Source organism: Equus asinus, chromosome 13, assembly GCF_041296235.1.
Source record: "Equus asinus isolate D_3611 breed Donkey chromosome 13, EquAss-T2T_v2, whole genome shotgun sequence".
In the NCBI taxonomy this organism is placed as follows: domain Eukaryota; kingdom Metazoa; phylum Chordata; class Mammalia; order Perissodactyla; family Equidae; genus Equus; species Equus asinus.
In genome coordinates, this window is record NC_091802.1 from 46,652,612 (window position 1) to 46,673,407 (window position 20,796).

The 20,796-nt window shown below is 40.4% G+C and overlaps 1 protein-coding gene across 4 annotated transcripts in view; it reads left to right on the plus strand.

The window, feature by feature from the left end:
- MAP3K3 (mitogen-activated protein kinase kinase kinase 3) overlaps positions 1-20,796 on the plus strand; it is a 64,607-nt gene that overhangs the window by 25,103 nt on the left and 18,708 nt on the right. For all 4 annotated transcript variants that reach the window (XM_044745064.2, XM_044745065.2, XM_044745067.2 and 1 more), the window contains 3 exons: positions 415-514; positions 9,137-9,250; positions 16,893-17,013. In XM_044745064.2, coding sequence (XP_044600999.1) covers positions 415-514; positions 9,137-9,250; positions 16,893-17,013 — 335 coding nt within the window. The remainder of the gene's footprint in view (positions 1-414; positions 515-9,136; positions 9,251-16,892; positions 17,014-20,796) is intronic.

Consider the following 20,796-nt stretch of genomic DNA (forward strand, 5'->3'; position numbering starts at 1 on the left):
TCAAGTCCTGGAGTTGAGTCATTTAGGAGTTAAGGCCATGTTTTCAGGACTGCTGCTCTAATCTCTAGGTTTTCTTCCTACAGAGAGTATTTGGAATGTACTTTTTAAATCCAGGTGTTCTGTTAATGGTACTGAACTGTCATTGACAGAAAGATCCGAGATGAAGTGGTAGAACAATGGTTGGGATTGAGCAATGCTTGTGGGTACTGTTAGCAAACCTGAGATATGCTCAAAAGAAAGGTGAAAAGGTAGAGAAGAGAAGAAAAAGAAACAATAGAGAGAAAGGCAAACTATGTGAAAGAGAAAGAGAGAATCCTATGTTGAGAAGAGAAGGAAGATATCACTCAGAAGCCATAGCTTTCTAAACCCTACATTTGAAATATACAATTAACCACACTTCCTATTCCTTTTCAGAATTATAGCATTCAGCCGGCCTGTGCGATATGAAGATGTGGAGCACAAGGTGACAATAGTGTTTGGGCAGCCTCTTGATCTACATTACATGAACAATGAGGTAAGAAATTAGATGATGTGGAAACAAGGTGGGGACAACTGCCTACCTTTTTTCTCTCTGCTTAACTAAGGCTTTCCTAGTTTGTTCTTCTAATATCATATGCAGGTTTTCATTTTCTGCAGCCTCTTTTCTTAATTCCAATAACTCTGAGATTTCTGTTACTAGGTGGGAGATTACATACTATTTCCCTTCCCCCTGCTCACTCAGTGCTGGTAGCTCTAATAGTCCGTGGTGGAATCAAGTATGGTATCAGGGCCAGGGCTTATATTGTCTCCTTTATATTTTGTAGGTTATCTTTTTCTTTCCAGCATAGCCTTAGCAAGAAGTGTAGGGTTCAGCAGGGGGTGAGGAGGTGTGGAAAACTGGTGGGTAGATCATTTATTGACAATCATAAATGCTGGATTCTCCTCTTAGAGTTTAACTCCTGATTGTACCTTGTTTCAAAAGTTAGCACCTACTTCAATGATTTCTTTCTTTTTTTTTTTTTTTGAGGAAGATTAGCCCTGAGCAAACTGCTGCCAATCCTCCTCTTTTTACTGAGGAAGACTGGCCTTGAGCTAACATCCATGCCCATCTTCCTCTACTCTATATGTGGGATGCCTACCACAGCGTGACTTGCTAAGCGGTGCCATGTCCACACCCAGGATCCAAACAGGCGAACCTGCAAACCCTGGGCCTCTGAAGCAGAATGTGCGAACTCAACCACTGCACCACCGGGCCACCCCTCCAATGATTTCTTTAACTCTTCCTCCTCCTACCCCCCACCCCAATAGTCCTTATTTATTCATACTTTGAACATCACCCAGGAAAGAATTCGTTTGAATGTCAGTCACTTGGCCACTTTCCTAGTTCCAGGAAAGGTACTAGAGGCTACAATCTGCTTAGGCTGGTGCTTTGCATTTGTCTGCAAGGCAAGGTGTTGGTACTTAGTAAAGAGCGTGTATCATGAAGGAGTGGAGTTGGGGAGCAAAACAAGAGAACTGGGCAGCATCATGGCTCTTTGAGAGTCAGGTCCTTATTGTGTAGTTTAATTTTATTGTTTGAAAAGTTAAGAATTTCGTCCATAGTTTGGAGCTGAAATCTGTAGGGACTGAGATTTATTGGCTAAAAACTGGCTGTCCCCTTCATACAAAATGCACAACTGCAGTTAGATATACTGCCAAATAACTAACAAAAATAAGACCATCTGATCTTTTGTTTTTTGGACAAATTTTAGAAATATAGCAAATTTGGAAAATAAACACTAACTCTATAGTTAATAAATAATACAGATAGAAGTAAAGTATGTTAACTAACACATTTTAAATACAGGGTAGGGGAACCCCCAAAATATAAATGCCAAATCCATAGAAATTTTAAAAATTGCAGCTTAAGCTTTAGTAACTACAGAAGAAAGTGAAGCTAGGGGCCGAGTGGTTAAGTTCACATGCTCTGCTTCAGCGGCCCAGGATTTCACCGGTTCGAATCCTGGGCACAGACATGGCACTGCTCATCAAGCCATGCTGAGGCGGCATGCCACAACTAGAAGGACCCACAACTAAAAACATACAACTATGTACTGGGGAACTTTGGGAGAAAAAGGAAAAAATAAAATCTTTAAAAAAAAAAAAGAAAGTGAAGCTAAAGTCAGCTAGCTAATCAGCATTAAAGAAAAGGTGTTCTTTAGTTACTAAAGACTTTTCTGGGTGATTTAGTACTCATTTCTATTTCCATTAATATTTCCATTAAGAATTCCAAATGTCCCAAAATCCATTTTCAAGCTCTTCTCTCAACAAAATGATTGCCCAGAATGTTGGGCATTCCTTTATGCCAATGTTAGTGCAGATATTAATTCTAAAGCCAAATATGAACAATTTTTATTAATTATTTTAGATCATGCATGTCTTTCCGTACCCTGCTAATGTTGATGCCCAAGAATTGACTAATTTATATTTTATTTAAAATCTCTCAACCCCTTTTTCTTTTCTTTGCCCTCTAAACCCTGCCCTGTCAGGATTTGAAAAACACAAATGAAAAATCTGTTAAGATTTTATTTTATTTATGTTTATATTTTTGTAATAATAGCTTTGTTGAGATGTAATTCACCTACCATAAAATTTACACTTTTAAACTGTACAATTTGTGGTTTTTAGTATATTCACCGAGTTGTGTAACCAACACCACTGTCTAATTCCAGAACTTTTGCATTACCCCAAGGAGAAACCCTGTACCCATTTGCAGTCACTTTTCATCCCACCCTATCCCCAGCCCCTGGCAACTGTTTATCTACTTTCTTTCTCTCTGGATTTGCCTATTCTGAACATTTCATATAAATACAGTCATACAATATGTGGTCTTTTGTGTGTGGCTTCTTTACTAAGCATAATGTTTTCAAGGTTCATTATATTGTAGTATGTATCAGTACTTCTTTCCTTTTTTTTAAAAAATTTTTTATTAATGATAGCTTACAATCTTGTGAAATTTCAGTTGTATATTATTGTCTGTCAGTCGTGTTGTAGGTGCAACCCTTTACCCTTTGTGCCCACCCCCCACCGCCCCCTTTCCCCTGGTAGCCACTAATCTGTTCTCTTTGTCCACAGGTTTAAATTCCTCATATGAGTGGAGTCATATAGAGATTGTCCTTTTCTATCTGGCTTATTTCGCTTAACATAATTCCCTCAAGGTCCATCCATGTTGTTGCAAATGGGACGATTTTGTTCTTTTTTACGGCTGAGTAGTGTTCCATTGTATATATATACCACATCTTCTTTATCCAGTCATCTGTTGATGGGCACTTAGGTTGCTTCCACATCTTGGCGATTGTAAATAATGCTGCAATAGACATTGGGGTGCATAGGACTTTTGGAATTTCTGACTTCAAGCTCTCTGGATAGATGCCCAGTAGTGGAATAGCTGGATCATATGGTAGTTCTATTTTTAATTTTTTGAGGAATCTCCATACTGTTCTCCATGGTGGCTGCACCAGTTTGCATTCCCACCGCCAGTGTATGAGGGTTCCTTTTTCTCCACAACCTCTCCAACATTTGTTGCTATTTGTTTTAGTTATTTTTGTCATTCTAATGTGTGTAAGGTGATATCTTAGTGTAGTTTTGATTTGTATTTCCCTGATGATCAGCGATGATGAACATCTTTTCATGTGCCTATTGGCCATCCATATATCGTCTTTGGAGAAATGTCTGTTCATGTCCCCTGCCCATTTTTTGATCAGGTTGTTTAATTTTTTGTTGTTGAGTTGTGTGAGTTCTTTATATATTATGGATATTAAGCCTTTGTCAGATGTATTACTTGCAAATATTTTTTCCCAGTTAGTGGGTTGTTTTTTGTTTCAATCCTGTTTTCCCTTGCCTTGAAGAAGCTCTTTAGTCTGATGAAGTCCCATTTGTTTATTCTTTCTATTGTTTCCTTTGTCTGAGAAGACATGGTGTCCAAAAAGATCCTTTTAATACTGATGTCAAAGAGTGTACTGCCTACATTTTCTTCCAGAAGGCTTATGGTTTCAGGTCTCACCTTTAGGTCTTTGATCCATTTTGAGTTTATTTTGGTGAATGGTGAAAAAGAATGGTCAATTTTCATTCTTTTACATGTGGCTTTCCAGTTTTCCCAGCACCATTTGTTGAAAAGACTTTTTCTCCATTGTATGCCCTCAGCTCCTTTGTCGAAGATTAGCTGTCCATAGATGTGTGGTTTTATTTCTGAGCTTTCAATTCTGTTCCATTGATCTGTGCACCTGTTTTTGTACCAGTACCATGCTGTTTTGATTACTGTAGCTTTGTAGTATGTTTTGAAGTCAGGGATTGTGATGCCTCCAGCTGTGTTCTTTTTTTCTCAGGATTGCTTTAGCAATTTGGGGTCTTTTGTTGGCCCATATGAATTTTAGGATTCTTTGTTCTATTTCTGTAAAGAATGTCATTGGGATTCTGATTGGGATGGCGTTGAATCTGTAGATTGCTTTAGGTAGAATGGACATTTTAACTATGTTTATTCTTCCAATCCATGTGCGTGGAATGTCTTTCCATCTCTTTTGTCATCCAATTCTTTCAGAAAAGCCTTGTAATTTTCATTGTATAGGTCTTTCACTTCCTTAGTTAAATTCACCCCAAGGTATTTTATTCTTTTTGTTGCGATTGTAAATGGTATTGTGTTCTTGAGTTCTTTTTCTGTTAGTTCGTTATTAGAGTATAGAAATGCTACTGATTTATGTAAATTGATTTTATACCCTGGAACTTTGCTGTAGTTGTTGATTACTTCTAAAAGTTTTCCAATGGATTCTTTGGGGTTTTCTATATATAAGATCATGTCATCTGCAAACAGCGAGAGTTTCACTTCTTCCCCTGCATTTGGATTCCTTTTATTCCTTTTTCTTGCCTGATTGCTCTGGCCAGGACCTCCAGAACTATGTTGAATAAGAGTGGTGATAGAGGGCATCCTTGTCTCGTTCCTGTTCTTAGGGGGATGGCACTCAGTTTTTGCCCATTGAGAATGATGTTGGCTGTGGGTTTGTCATATATGGCCTTTATTATGTTGAGGTAGTTCCCTTCTATCCCCATTTTGTTCCAGAGTTTTTATCATAAATGGCTGTTGGATCTTGTCAAATGCTTTCTCTGCATCTATTGAGATGATCATGTGGTTTTTATTCCTCAGTTTGTTGATGTGGTGTATCATGTTGATTGATTTGCGGATGTTGAACCATCCCTGTCTCCCTGGTATGAATCCCACTTGATCATGATGTATGATCCTTTTGATCATGCTGAATTCAGGTTGCCAAAATTTTGTTGAGAATTTTTGCATCTATGTTCATCAGTGATATTGGCCTGTAGTTCTCCTTTTTCGTGCTGTCCTTGTCAGGTTTTGGTATCAGCGTGATGTTGGCCTCGTAGAATGTGTTAGGAAGTGTTCCATCCTCCCTAATTTTTTGGAATAGCTTGAAAAGGAAGGTATTAAATCCTCTCTGAAAGTTTGGTAGAATTCCCCAGGAAAGCCATCTGGTCCTGGGGTTTTATTCTGTGGAATGCTTTTGATGGCTGTTTCAATCTCTTTCCTTGTGATTGGTCTGTTCAAATGCTCTGCTTCTTCTTGAGTGAGCTTTGGGAGATTGTAGGAGTCCAAGAATTTATCCATTTCCACTAGGTTATCCATTTTGCTGGCATATAGTTTTTTGTAGTATTCTCGTATAATCCATTGTACTTCTGCGGAGTCTGTTGTTATTTCTCCTCTTTCGTTTCTGATTTTGTTTATTTGAGCTTTCTCTCTTTTTTTCTTTTTAAGTCTGGCTAGGGGTTTGTCAATTTTATTTATCTTCTCAAAAAACCAGCTCTTTGTTTCATTGATCCTTTCTATTGCCTTTTTTGTTTCAATAGCATTTATTTCTGCTCTGATTTTTATTATTTCTCTCCTTCTGCTGACTTTGGGCTTTGTTTTTCTTTCTCTAATTCAGTTAGGTGTAGTTTAAGATTGCTGATTTGGGATTTTTCTTGTTTGTTAATATGTGCCTGAATTGCAATGAATTTTCCTCTTAATACAGCTTTTGCTGCATCCCATATGAGTTGGTATGGCATGTTATAATTTTCATTTGCCTCCAGGTATTTTTTGATTTCTTCCTTAATTTCTTCAATGATCCATTGCTTGTTCAATAGCGTATTGTTTACTCTCCATATCCTTGTGCCTTTCTCAGCTTTTTTCTTGTAATTAATTTCAAGCTTTACAGCATTATGATCGGAGAAGATGCTTGTTATTATTTCAATTTTTTTAAATTTGTAGAGGCTTGCCTTGTTTCCCAACATATGGTCTATCCTTGAGAATGTCCCATGCGCGCTTGAGAAGAATGTGTGTTCTGCTGTTTTTGGATGAAGTGTTCTGTATATGTCTATTAAGTCCAACTGTTTAACTTTTTGTTTAGCTCCACTGTTTCTTTGTTGATTTTCTGTCCGGATGATCTGTCCATTGATGTGAGTGGGGTGTTGAGGTCCCCTACTATTATTGTGTTATTTTTGATATCTTCTTTTAGGTTTGTTAATAGTTGCTTTATGAACTTGGGTGCTCCTGTGTTGGGTGCATAGATATTTATAAGCATTATTTCTTCTTGATGTAGTGTCCCTTTGATCATTATATATTGGCCCTCTGGGTCTCTCTTTACCTGCCTTATCTTGAAGTCTGTTTTGTCTGATATAAGTATTGCGACACCTGCTTTCTTTTGTTTGCTATTAGCTTGGAGTATTGTCTTCCACCCCTTCACTCTGAGAGTACTTCTTTCCTTTTTGTGGCTAAATAATATTCCATTATATGGATATACCACATTTTGTGTATCCATTCATCTATTGATGGACACTTGCATTGTTTTCACTTTTTGGCTATTATGAATAATGCTACTATGAACACTTGTATACAGATTTTTATATAAACATATTTTCAGTTCTCTAGAGTATATATCTAGGAGTGGAATTGTGGGTCTTATGGTAAGTGTATGTTTAACTTTTTGAGGAACTGCCCAACTTTCCCGTACTGGCTGCACCATTTTACATTACTACCAGCAATGTCTGAGGGTTGCAATTTCTCCACATCCTCAGCAACACTTATTTTCTGGGTTTTTTGTTCGTTTTTTAAATTATAGCCATCCTAGTAGGTGTGAAATGGTATCTCATTCTGGTTTTGATTTGCATTTCCCTAATGACTAGTCATGTTGAGCATCTTTTCATGTGCTTATTAGCCATTTGTATATCTTCTTTGGACAAGTGTCTATTCAAATCCTTTGCCCATTTTAAAAATTGGATTATTTGTCCTTTTATTGTTGAACTGTAGTGTTCTTTATATATTCTGGATAGTAGACCCTTATCATACGTATGCAAAATTGTAGCTTGTTTTTTTTAAGTTAAAACTTGCTCCAGTAATTTCTTTATCTCCCCCACCCCCCGCCATCTCATGCAATAGTCCTTATTTATTCCTACTTTAAATGTTACCCAGGGGCCAGCCCCGTTGCTGAGTGGTTAAGTTCATGCACTCCACTTTGGTGGCCCAGGGTTTTGCCAGTTTGGATCCTGGGTGTGACCATGGCACCGCTCATCAAGCCATGTTGAGGCGGTGTCCCACATAGCACATCCAGAAGGACCTAAATCTAGAATATACAGCCACGTACTGGGGGGCTTTGGGGCAAAGAAGAAGGGAAAAAAAAAAAGAAGATTGGCAACAGATGTTAACTCAGGAGCCAATCTGTAAAAAAAAATGTTACCCAGGAGGGAATTCTTTTACAATATTATATGATTTGCAAAATTTTCTCCCATTCCATGGGTTGTCTTGAAATTTTATTTTAAATACTGTGCTTACTGTTTGTTTTCTCCTGGCCTAGGATTTAGAGTTCTCATCTCTTTGTATTATAAATTGGGAACTGAAGAAATTAATTGTACTTTTGCTTGATTTTGTGTTGGCCACAAATGTATAAGATCTGACATTTGCTAGGTCCTAGGCATAGCATACTTTTGCATCTTTTAATACTAAGTACTCATACTGTCCTCTGCTTTTAACAGCAAGTGAGACTTATCCGTACCCTCAAGGACCTTCTCTTTAATACTTCAGTGGAATGAAAATGGAGGAGGTAGTTTTTGGGTTCTGGTCACTGATTTTTACCTTTAAACATTAAGATATTAAACCCTATTATGCAGTCTAAATTGGAGTTCTTGAGCCAGCCCCAATGGCCTGGTGGTTAAATTTGGGCACTCTCACTGCTTTGGCGGCCTGGTTTGGCTTCCTGGTCGCAGAACTACACCACCTGTCCATCAGTTGCCATGCTGTGGTGACAGCTCTCATAGAGAAACTAGAAGGACTTACAACTAGGATATACAATCATTCGCTGGGACTTTGGGGAGAAAAAAAAAGAGGAAGATTGGCAACAGATGTTAGCTCAGGGAAAATCTTTCCCTGCAAATAAATAAATAAGTAAATAAATTCGTGTTCTTATTTGAGTAGCAGTTTTCATCTTCTGCCTGCCCCCTTCCTCATTCTGTGCATTTTTCCGCTTCTTCTGTTAATGTCAGCACAGGTGGGACATGATTTTACTTCTTAATTTGGGAAGAAATGTGGGGGCTATAACTGGGCTTTGATGCTTTGAGGTAAAGGGTATTTTTAGAGAGGAAGGTCCTCTCAGAAAACGTCTTAACACAAAGTATTGGTATATGCTATAGCATGGATGAACTCAAAAATTTTAAGCTAACTGAAAGAAGCTAGATGCAAGGACTGTGAATTGAATTGAATATGTATTGTATGATTCCTTTTATACGAAATGTCTAGGAAAGGCAAATCTATAGAGACAGTAAGTACATTAGTGTTTGCTGGGGCCTAGAGGTGGGAAGGGGGAATGACTATAAAGGGGCACAAGAGATCTTTTTGGAGCCATGGAAATGTTTTAAAATTGGATTGTGGTGATGGTGGCACAACTGTAAATTTACTAAAAATTATTGAATTGTATACTTGAAAGAAAAAGAAAATATCTCTGTGGTTTCAATTAGATCTTTTAAGACCCCGTGGTTTCCATTGGGATTGTTTTCCTGCCACCTTATTTTGATTTTTTATTTTGCTTATTTTTGCAAACTAAAGACTTATATGATTTCCTTTTTTCTGTGTGCTGTGTCACAGCTCTCCATCCTGCTGAAGAACCAAGATGATCTTGATAAAGCAATTGACATTTTGGATAGAAGCTCAAGCATGAAAAGCCTTAGGATATTGTTGCTATCCCAGGACAGAAACCATGTAAGTAGTCCCTGTCATGGCCTGGCAGCTGAAGACAAAGCTTGCTGTTCTTCAGGAGTTCGCCTTGCTTCCTTGACACAGTTTTGTGTTCCTCAGTCACTGCTAAAGCGGGAACATAATTGTGGCTCAGCCCACTGTGTCAGTGGCCAGCTGGCCTTCTGCATTTGATTTCACTGTGAAGCCAGATCATCAGTGTTAAAGTTGAAAATAAAGGTTACTTGGCTCGTGGTGTGGGAGGAAGGAAAATATTTTATGATAAAGAAGAAAATGCTTTTTCTCTACATTTAGATTTGGACCTGAATGAAAGATTTGATTAGTGTAGGGGTGCTGATTAGCAAAGGCTGTCAAGGATTTGAGACTACCATGCTTTGTAAACCCAGATCCCACAACTCCTCAGCAACTGTGCCCTTCCCTTGGGACACATGTAGGAAACAAACTTTTCCTTCTGTCCAATGGAAAATAGGCCACGGGCTGGAGGGCCTCTTGTAACTTATCAGCTGTTGCCTTTCCAAATAGCAGGCAATCTACCATCAGAAGTGAGGAATTATCCCTTATGCAATTTCCTCTCCTAAAGGGTTCCTGGGGGCCTACATTTCACAAGAATGCTTGTAATCTGGGTCTGTCTTCTAATCACTGATTCCTCTACCACTTTTCTTCAGAAGCATGTTCCTAAAGGTTTCTTGACACTCTTTCCTTTCCTTATGCTTGAGAACAGCCAACTGTGGACAGCTGTCATTGCTGCATGAGAACTATGGACGCACCATACCAGGACAGAGTTTAGATGGAATGGTGCTCATGCTGACCATTTATTTTTAAAGAGACTTATGGGGTTGGGCTGTCCTATTGATCAGGGGGAGGCACAGGAGAATGCAGTTAGGAAGCCTTGGAATAACGAAGACATTTTCTAATATTATAGAAATGTCCTGTGCATGAAATGAAGATTGGTCTTCTGTTTCCCAAATGTCTTTTTTTTTTAAAGATTTTATTTTTTCCTTTTTCTCCCCAAAGCCCCCCGGTACATAGTTGTGTATTCTTCGTTGTGGGTTCTTCTAGTTGTGGCATGTGGGACGCTGCCTCAGCGTGGTCTGATGAGCAGTGCCATGTCTGTGCCCAGGATTCGAACTAACGAAACACTGGGCCGCCTGCAGCGGAGCGTGCGAACTTAACCACTTGGCCACGGGGCCAGCCCCCAAATGTCTTTTTTCTGGATGCGTTTTGGGAAGTATTCTGAAGTAAAGTGTATACTTTATTATTTCCTTTCTCTGTTCAAGTTACTCAGCTGCTCCTTATAGTCCTTCTTTATCGCCTATCATATAAGATCTAAATTTAGCCTAGCATCCAGGGTTTTTCACCAACTACCCTTGCTTTCAACTCCCTAGTCTCATCTTTCCACTTTCTTCAGCATACTCTCCCCATTCTGCAGTTCTTCCTCCTTCCTCTGCCAGAGTATGGTTATCATCTTTTTTTTTTTTTTTAGGATCTAGCTAGATTTATTTACCTACTACAATTTGGTCAGTATTTTTGACTGAGGCCATTTTGATTATTCCCTATCCCGTTAGTCATTGGATATATTTTGCACACTACTTTATAGGTTGCTTGGTAATTACCCTGTAGTTGTTGCCTATTTGTAAGTTTTATGCCTAAAGATTAAAAGCTCCTTGAGAGCAGGAGCCGTGTCTTATTGTTTTGGAACCCTTCCCCACCCATCCTCTTAAGAAAACATAGTGAATGCTTCTTAAATTGTTAGCAAGAGTCAAGCACAGATCATAGTCAGCAGACCCCTTCCTTACTGAAGAAGCTAGAATTGGGGTTTGGTTTAATAATATGATTGCTTGACTGAGAGCTAGCATCCCTAATTGTGATCCCTCCACTCCCCTGATGAGAAAGTATAGAAAACTGCTTCTTTACATCTGCTTTCCTATCCATTAAAGGGTGCACGTGGCTGCAGATACTGCTGCAAAACCCAGAGCTGTTTGAAAGGTGTCTGAGCTTTGATATTGATGGTATTGCTTTAGATGTTGCATAAAATAAATGCCACATTGATGCCTCTTTCTAAGGACCTATATATATATATTTTTTTTTTTCTTTTTTTTGGTGAGTAAGATTGGCCCTGAGCTAACATCTGTGCCAGTCTTCCTCCATTTTGTGTGTGGGACACTGCCACAGCATGGCTTGATGAGTGGTGTGTAGGTCTGCACCCGGGATCCAAACCCGTGAACCTCAGGCTGCCAAAGCACAGTATGTGAACTTAACCATTACACCACAAGGCTGGCCCGTCTCAGGACCTATATTTCGAAAAATTGTCCCATGGCCAAGTGGTTAAGTTTGTGTGCTCCTCTTCAACGGCCTGGGGTTTCGCTGGTTCAGATCCTGGGCACGGACATGGCACTGCTCATCAGGCCTCGCTGAAGTGGTGTCCCACATACTACAACTAGAAGGACCCACAACTAAAATATACAGTTATGTACTGGGGGGGTTTCGGGAGAAAAAGCAGGAAAAAAAAAAAAGATTGCCAACAGTTGTAATAAAGTCAATATAACTTTTTATAAAGTTTAAAAAAAAAAAAGGACTATCTTATATAATCTTATCACCATAACACATTTATTGATTGATTTAATTTTTGCATATGTCGTTCTAGTCTTTGGCCGTATGAATACAAACTTTAAGTGTTGTTATGGTATTCATACAATTTTCTAATTTATTTTTTCGCTTAACACTGTCATGCACATTTTTCTATGTTATTGTATAATCTTCATAATTGTAATTTATAAGGATGCTTAATTTCCTTGAGTTGGATATACCATAATTAACCATTTTTGCTACTGTTGGGACACAAACTGCTCCTGTTTTTTGCATTTATAAAAATTTACGTTTAAGGCTAACATTGGTAATAGCGGTGATGAAATATTTCCTTGGGAACTTCCTCTGTTAGACTTCAGGCTTCTTAATAAACAGAAGTATCATGATCCAAAATTGCTATTGTACTTAGGAACACCACCTCTAGAACAGTGCTTCTCTAACTGTCTATGATGAAATATTAGTTTTGTTCTTCTAATTTCCAATCTGTCATGGGCCAATTTTTTTTTTAAACACAAAAACTGAAAAAGAAGTGGAAAAGTAAACTAGGCACATACAAAGTACGAATCCACAGTTTTTATTGTTAGATTCAATAGACCTAAAGTCACTCTGCCAAATTCCTGTAAAAGTTTTTAAAGAGTTACTCTCCATTTCTGTGTTTGCCTTGTTGAGGACTAGTCCACCACAGATTGTGGCCTGGCATCAGCCCACAAATCACACTTTAAGTATACTGCTCCAGGGTACCATATCGCCCTCGTCTTCATCCCCTCCTGCTGATAACTGTCAGCCACTTCGTTTCTCTACTTAGTTGCCTCCATTTTCAGTGACCTATTGCCTGATGATCCACCTTTTGTTACTACCTATACCTTTATTTCCCTTCTTATTCCTCTTTTTCAATGTGCTATCTCTTTCTTCTCTCTGGATTCCTTTTCTACTGATCCTTCTATGACAGCTTCTGATCTTTCCTCTGTTTCGTCCCTCACCAGGGTATGAAGTCATACCCCTCCCACTTCACCTAGCCACAGCCATGTCTTAGGCCTCAATATTGTTCTTCCCTGAGAAGTCCTGGATTTTGGTAATCACAGAACTTCTTCTTAGTCTGAAGAGCCTCTCTCTAACCTTGCTTTCTACTGCCATTTTAAGATACTTCATTGTCTCCTTCAGTAGTTCTTGCTGCCCTAGGCCTCTGCCTTTGGACCATCAACTCTTAGCTTATTCCTTCTGAAGACCTCCTCTCTAAACAGGTGCGTCTGGCTCTTAAATTTATCTTTCTGCTCTTGACCTTCTTATAACTTTCTAGATCCAGATCTTCCCTTATCATAAAGTAATCTCAAACTTAACATTCTTTTGTTACTTGTATCTGAATATGATAAAAACTAAATACCCAGCCACCTTAAACTGAGTATGGCATTTTGTTCTACCTCAGATTCTCTCTGACAAAAGTTAACTTCTAATCTTCTCATCCAAGTTGCCTGCTTCCCAAATTTCCCATCAATGAGTTTGACACTATCTTGTGTACTATTTAAGTTAGAAATATCAAGCATAATCTAAAGGATAATTCTTTTCGTTCTTCCTAAAATAATGAGGCAAGTGCAGGAAGATAGGAAAAAACTTGTTGGGCAGAATAGCTTCAGTCTGGCCCCTATTTAAAAATAATACCTTACATGTATAAGTTGCTTTCATCTCTCATTCGATTCTTGCAACTTTGAGGGGTCCAGGGCAAGCATGTGTTATTGCCAGTCTACACTTGAGGAAACCGATACTTAGAATGACTTGCCTAAAATGAGGCAGTAAATTATGACAGAGCTGGTCCAGAATCCAGATGTTCTGACATGTAGTTCAGTACCTATCAGTTACCATTGAGGAAAAGAATCTTTAATTGTTGTAGTCCTTTGAAAACCTCACCCAAGTTCCTCCACAGTTCATTAGAAGCAGAACAGAAAGTATAATGTTGCCCGTGAGGAAAACTTATGAGATGTTGTGTCATTCTGTTTCCCGCAGCTCAGAAGATAACTGAGCTAGGAAAGGTCCAAGAGAAGACTTAGTTTTCAAGGAGTTGGGGTCACTTTTATATGTGAATAACCTAAAAGCCTGGAACTCTTTAGTCAGGAGGGGCAGCCTATCTATATTAAAATCAAAGTCTATGAAGAACTGAAGAGTAGGAATAATGAAAACAGAGATTTATTCACCTAATCTCAATTTGGATGAACCCCATGAATATTGGAGGTTATCTTAAAGGAAAAAGGAAATGAGAATTTGTATAAGTGTTGTAACCGTGGCATCCATTATTCTGAAGTTGTATAGTTTCAAAACAGGGTTTTTTAAAAGTTTTTAAATAACTTCATGGATGTTAAAGCTGTACATTTATTAAATAACCTGGATGCTTCCACAACTATCATAACTATCCTGGTCTTCCTTGCAAATATCTCTTGGTGCCACCATAGAAGCAGAGGACTGGTGAGATCCAGGATGCCGTTTTATGTTCTCACCTTATGTTCACATGAACCGAACTAAAATAAACACACACACACACACACCCCTTCTTTTTCCCCACTGCATAGTTGATCCACTTGTTCCTTTTGTCTCATACCACCAAATCTTTTATCAAGATAATTTGTGAGTTGGTTCATAATCTCTTTTTCTGCTGATCTAGCCTCTTCTCTCTTTAGGCATGTAGTTCCCTGATAATTTTTCATGTTTGTGTTGGCCACACACACTGCTGCCCACACAGTCCTTCAGTGAGGTTTTCATTGAATGGTCAACCACCACCTTTCTGCTATCTTTAGAGTATTCTAGTTACACACTTCACACGTTAGCTCTCCTTTCACTCCATTACAGTCCCTTTTTATTTTTCCTAGTCCTGCCTTCCTCCTTCCTGTCTTTCCTACTTCTAGTCTTGTTCAGGGTTCCCTGAATACTTGCATCAGCCTCATTTTTGTTTAGCATTCCATTCTCTTCTATTCCCTTAAAGCGGGGTTTTCAAACTTGACTGACTATTATAAACACTTGGGGAGATTTAAAAAAATACCAATCCTTGAGCCCCATCCCCAGAGATTCTGCTGTAGTTGGTTTGAGGTGTCAAAAAGCCCGATAGGCAGTTCTAATAGGGCTGGGGTTGAGAACCATTGCCTTAAATCGAAGCGTAACTCACCTCCTAAGACCTCGCTGCTCAAAGTGTGGTTCATGTACCAGCAGCATCAGTATCACCTGGAAGCTTGTTAGAAATGCAGATTCTCAACCCCATCCCAGACCTACTGAATTTGAATCTTTGTTTTAACAAGGTCCCAGGTGATTTGTGTGCACATTAAAGTGTGAGAAGCCCTGCTTTGAAACCTTCACTGGTTCCAGAATCTTTGTCTGTTTTCCAACCTGTTGCCACAACTTCAGCTTTTCCTTTTACAAATCTTGTAAACAACAGCTTGTGCTGGCTGTTGAACCTACTTTCCTGTCTCAGCTTTAGATTTTAAAATTGTAAGTTCAGAGCGTGTGTTCTTTGGTGCATTTCAAATTCATGTTGCCAAGATTTATTGAATTCCCACTATGTGCAAAGCCCTGTGTCCAAGCGGGTGTGCTTGGCCCCATCTCCTTGCGGTGCTCATCACGCAGCTCTTCTCTTTCTGACTGCAGGGCTGTGGCCTCTCCTTGCCCTTCAGTGGCCTGCTCCCCAGTATGTGGCTTTGACTGTTTTTTCCTTTCTGACTCTCAGCAGAAAGCTATTGCACATCGGAGGCTTCAGCAAGAACATTCACTTCCCCTTGGTTCTGACTTCCTGTTAGAGCAAGACAGTTTGTCAAGACGGCTCTGCATATGATAAAGTCTGGCATAGGGAAACTAGAGGAGGCTGCTTGGCAGCTGAACTCACCCCTGAGAGTGGGAAGCCTTTTTCCTGAGGACAGGGTTTAGTTTGTTTAGGCCGGACTTTTTTTTCTTATGGGAGGTAAAAAAGAGAAGCAAGTAGAATCTTTGACCGGAATTATTTACAAATCCCGACCTCCCACTCTCAGTAGTGCTCTGCGTAATTTGTAATCACATCCTGACTTCACTTGCCCACCTCCAAGCTTCAGTTTTCAGCTTTCTCAGTGCAAGGGCCTCCCTTTGTTGCTTTGTTTTCTCTCTAAGGCTCACCTAATGGCTCGACTGGGTCAGTTGAAAAGTGAGGGTGGATGTGGTAAGGCTGCTGACCCTGTTCTGAGGTCCTAGACCTCTGGCAGAATGGTACCTATAATAGCCTTTCCCAGATAACAGAGCCTTGAGATGGTTCACATGTAAACCTGGTAATATAAAGCAACTGAGATCCTCTTACCTTAATTTTCAGAGAGTGATTATGGTTGGAGAAGAAGCAGCATGTCAAGCTACTTTTAAAAATACGTTTTGGGGTCGGCCCCGTGGCCAAGTGGTTAAGTTTGCGCACTCATCTTTGGCAGCCCAGGGTTTTGCCGGTTTGGATCCTGGGTGCAGACATGGTACCACTCATCAGGCTGTGCTGAGGTGGCATCCCACATGCCACAACTAGAAGGACCCACAACTAAAAAAATATATACAACTATGTACCAGGGGGCTTTGGGGAGAAAAAGGAAAAATAAAATCTTTAAAAAAAAAAAAAGTTTTTATCAACTAGAATTTTGCTGGGCAGAGTGGTTGCCATCATCCTCTACTCTGACCCCCACTCTGTAGGTGATCTCGCTACTGAAATAATTTCCTGCTTTTCCTGCTATTCTTCCCAAGCTCTCTGGAGAATTTTATGAGAGGGTATTTACAACTCTCTTTTCTGTTTGGCGGATTATTACAGGAATGCCTGTTATTCCTCCATGTCTGGGTCATCACTTATTAAGCTGGGGCAATGGGTCTCAGAGCTCATATGTCAATGAAGCTGTAAAACTACCTCAAGAAAGTAGGGATTTGCCAAGACAGGTTGAGGAGTGAGATTTGGGGGGAAAGCTGGGTAGCTTGTGTATTGAAAGCCTGAAGGCGGCTGAGATCCTGGGGAGTCTTAGGGAAGGATGAGGGTTCCTTTCTCAGCCTGCCTGCTTACGGATAGCTCAGCCTTTTTCCTCTTTTCTTGCAGACCAGTTCCTCTCCCCACTCTGGGGTGTCCAGACAGGTGCGGATCAAAGCTTCCCAGTCTGCAGGAGATATAAACACCATCTACCAGCCCCCTGAGCCCAGAAGCAGGCATCTCTCTGTCAGTGAGTATTTCACTCCTTTTTTCCTCTCATCTAATTTATCTGCCCATGTTTTTTTAAAAAATCAAATAATTATTAATTAAAAAATAATCATCAAAAATTATTGTCTGTCACTCTATGTAGAATAATCCTCTATGACTTTATTTGGGGAAAAGGGGTAAAGAAATGACTGGAATGGTGTCCTGACCGTCAGGGAGCTTACACTACAATGATGTGATGGTGTAATCAGATTCCTCTGAAATATCCCTAAAAGAGTGGTATCCTCAAACATCTGCTTGAAGATCTCCAGCAGCAATCTACCCTCATTTCTGACCATTCTTTCACCAAGGGACCGGGGACTTGTGAAGTTACGAATCAAGTTCAAGTTTGAGTTTTGACCTCAAACTTCTTGGTTATGATTCCTGAGGAGTCCTTATGCTTCAAGGAAGACGCTGACCAGTGAAACTCTTGGAGAGTCAAACCAAGTTGTCTAGGAAGGACAGGAGACTGTTGATATAGTATATACAATTGGCTAACTAGGAAGAAAGCTATGTAGCTGCTGCCAGGCCTCTCCAGGAAAGGAATCTAAATCAGGTCTTTACGTTATACCAGGTAATCCAATATTGCTCTGGATCCCATTTCCCAGAGTCTGAGGTGAAAGCCTATTTCTTGAATTGTGGAACTTGTATCGAGGGAAATCCGACTTTATTAAACATTTGTGATGAGCCTACTGCCCTAATGTTGCTGGATCCCTGCTGCTACTAGGAAGCCAAGTTCTATCCAGACCGGTGGAATTGCATCAAACCAAACTGCTCTCTGAAGATCTTGAGCTGAGCTTGGGGAGGTCTGAGCATCAGTCCTGTTGCTAAGCTTGTCTGTGAGTGATAAACCTCCTGAGGTAGTAGCAGGAAGAGTATGTTGCTGAGGCACTGACTTTGCCTCACTGAGTAATTTCTGGAACCCAAGCAAGCACTGGTAGTAAGTGTTGCCAAGCTGAAAGTCTGTATATGAGTTTTATATTTCTCTAACATTGTGAATAATTGGTGGCTATGTTTTCAATAAACTGGTTGAGGAGAGAGAGCCAGGATCCTAGCAAGGAGACCCTGTCCAGAGCATCTCTGGCCCTAGAATCCAGATGCCCTGGAGCCTGGGAAATTCTGCCGGCTTGGCCTCTGTTCCAGAGCCCCCGTAGAGGTTGAAGGCCTGGAGGAGGGCAACATTGTTCATTTGTGTAGTAAGCAGTGAAGATTGATGTGGGGCAGCGATTGGGCCTCCTGCTTCTAAGCAAGTCCCTGTGATTTGTATGTGGATGCAGGGGCTGAATGCTGGGCCATTGTTGTAGAGAGTCATATATGGAATTTCCTTGTCTGAGAATGTTGAGGAGTAAAATTTCTATGAAGTAGTTCCTGTTTACCTAGAGAATGGGCAACACAGCCTCCCAGTACACACCAATCCTGGGTTTCTTCATTCGGCAAACATTATCTACCAGCCATTGGGCTGGGATAAATGCAACAGTGGAGGCATGTGGGAGGCTGAGGGTGGTGTGGGAGTATAGAGAAGGCAATAACCAACTCTGCCCAGGACTTTGGAGAATGGCTTTCACAGAAGAGGGAACATCAGAGCTGACACATAAAGGAAGATTTACTGAACTTAAAGTAGAGACAGATATTCCAGGCACAGGAAAGAGTACCTGCCAGGTGCAATCACAAAAGAAGGTGCTGGGTTCCGAGAACCCTAGGTGGTTTGGAGTGGTGGCTGTGATGAGAGAAATGGGCAGAGCGTGCCTGCCTTTCTATAGAGCCCAGAAATGGCAGCGATTATTTCTAACTGGAATGACCCGGGAAATGCATTCTGGGGAGGGGCTGTTTGAGCTTGATATTTAGAGATAATGCAGGCATTCCATAGGCCAGGGTGAGGGGAGAGAGGTTTTCAACTATTTGCCCCTGAGATCTCACTTATCCTTCTGATTGGCTAATGTATTTGGAGGAGAAATAGGGAAGGCCCAGAAAGGATGCCTGGGCCACTGTCTGAGGAGCCTTGACTGTACTTGAGCTTGTTTGGTAAGCAGTGGGAAGCCACTGAAAATGTTAATTCCTTATGGCCATCTCTATTGTAATCCTTATCACATTATCTTGTTATTTCTCTCCCTATCAAACTGCATTTTTATTCATTCAAGAAATAATTACCGGGGGCCAGCCCTGTGACGCAGCGGTTAAGAAATAATTACCAAAGTGTCTACTGTGTGCCAGAAACATGGGAAGCAAAAAGACATGCTTCCTGTCCCTATGGCCCTTATACACCTGTAGGAAGATAGACATTTACTTGTCATGAGGTGATTAATGTATGAGTACAGGCTGTGACTAAAAGGTGTGTGGTGCTGTGAGCATGTATAACAGAGGGATGTGACCTGATTTGGGGGCCAGGAAAGCCTTAGGCAGAGCATGAATGGGAGTTACGCAAAGGGGATACAGGGAAGAGAGTTCCAAGTAGGGAGAGCTACGTGTGCCGAGGCCTGATGGCAGAGGAAGTATGGTGTGTTTGAGAAACAGAAAGAAGCCCTGAGGGCTGGAGAGCTGAGAACAAGCCAAAGGAGGCTAGGCTGAGGCTGGGGAGGGAGACAGAGCCTTGTGGACCTTGATGAAGATTTTGATCCTTATGTTGAAAGCAGTGAAAATCCACTTTAGGATTTTTAAGTAAAGAGGAATGTGTGGCATGATGTATTCAAATTGTATTTTGAAAAGATTGGTCCAGCTACAGTGTGGAGAACAGATTGGAATGGGGCAAGAATGCATCCAAGGGAACCATATTAGACTAATGGAGAGATCCAGGTGAAAGAAGACAGACGCTTCAATTAGGCTAATGACAGTAGTGGAGACAGGAAGGAGCTGGTGGATCTGAGGCATTTAGAAGGTAAAACCAATAGAACATGGCATTGTGGTGGTTCTCAAAGTGTGGTCTGGGGACTTGGGGCAGAGGGTCCCTGAGATGCTTTCAGGGAGTTAGTGAGGTCAAATAATATTTTCATAATAATACTAAGACATGATTTGCCTTTTCACTCATTCTTTCACGAGTATGCAGTGAGTTTTCCAGAAGTTATGTGCCTGAGGTGATGTCATTGCTCTGATGGCTAATGGAATGTATGTCTGTGTATTGTTTTAAAATTTTCTGATCTTTAATTTCTAATACAGTGAACATCAATTGATACAACCCACACAAATAAAAGCTCTTTAGTGTCCTCAATTTTTAAAAAAGCTCTTTAGTGTCCTCAATTTGTAAAGTATAAAGGGGTTCTAAGATCAAAGGTTAGGAACTACTATGGTATTGGATTGACTTTGCAGGTGTTGAGAGAGCAGGAGATAAGTTACTGGTTTATGGATCTAGATAAATGGCACTGCCTTTCGCCAAGACAGGAACGCTAGAAGAAAGACTGATTTCACGTGCTGAGAAGGGCAGGCCTCATGTTTTACACAGGTTGTTGAATTGGAGATGCCTTTGCGACAGCCAAGAGGAGACATCAAATGGGCAGCTAGATAGACAGGTTTGTAGCTCTGAAGGGAGAAAATCAGGGGTAGAGAAATTGTAAATTGTCATGTTGAAGCCATGGGCTCAGCTGAGAGTGCCTAAGCAGACTATAGAGTGAGAAGAGGAGAGGGCCTAGGACTGAGCCTTAGGAACCTAGACACTTAATAGCCAATTAGAAGAGGATGCGCCTTCAAAGGACACAGGAAAGGAGTGACCAGGGAAGTAGGAGGGAAAGTAGGAGAAGCTGGGGAGGAGGTCTTACCTGGTACCAGTCAGGTGGGAAAG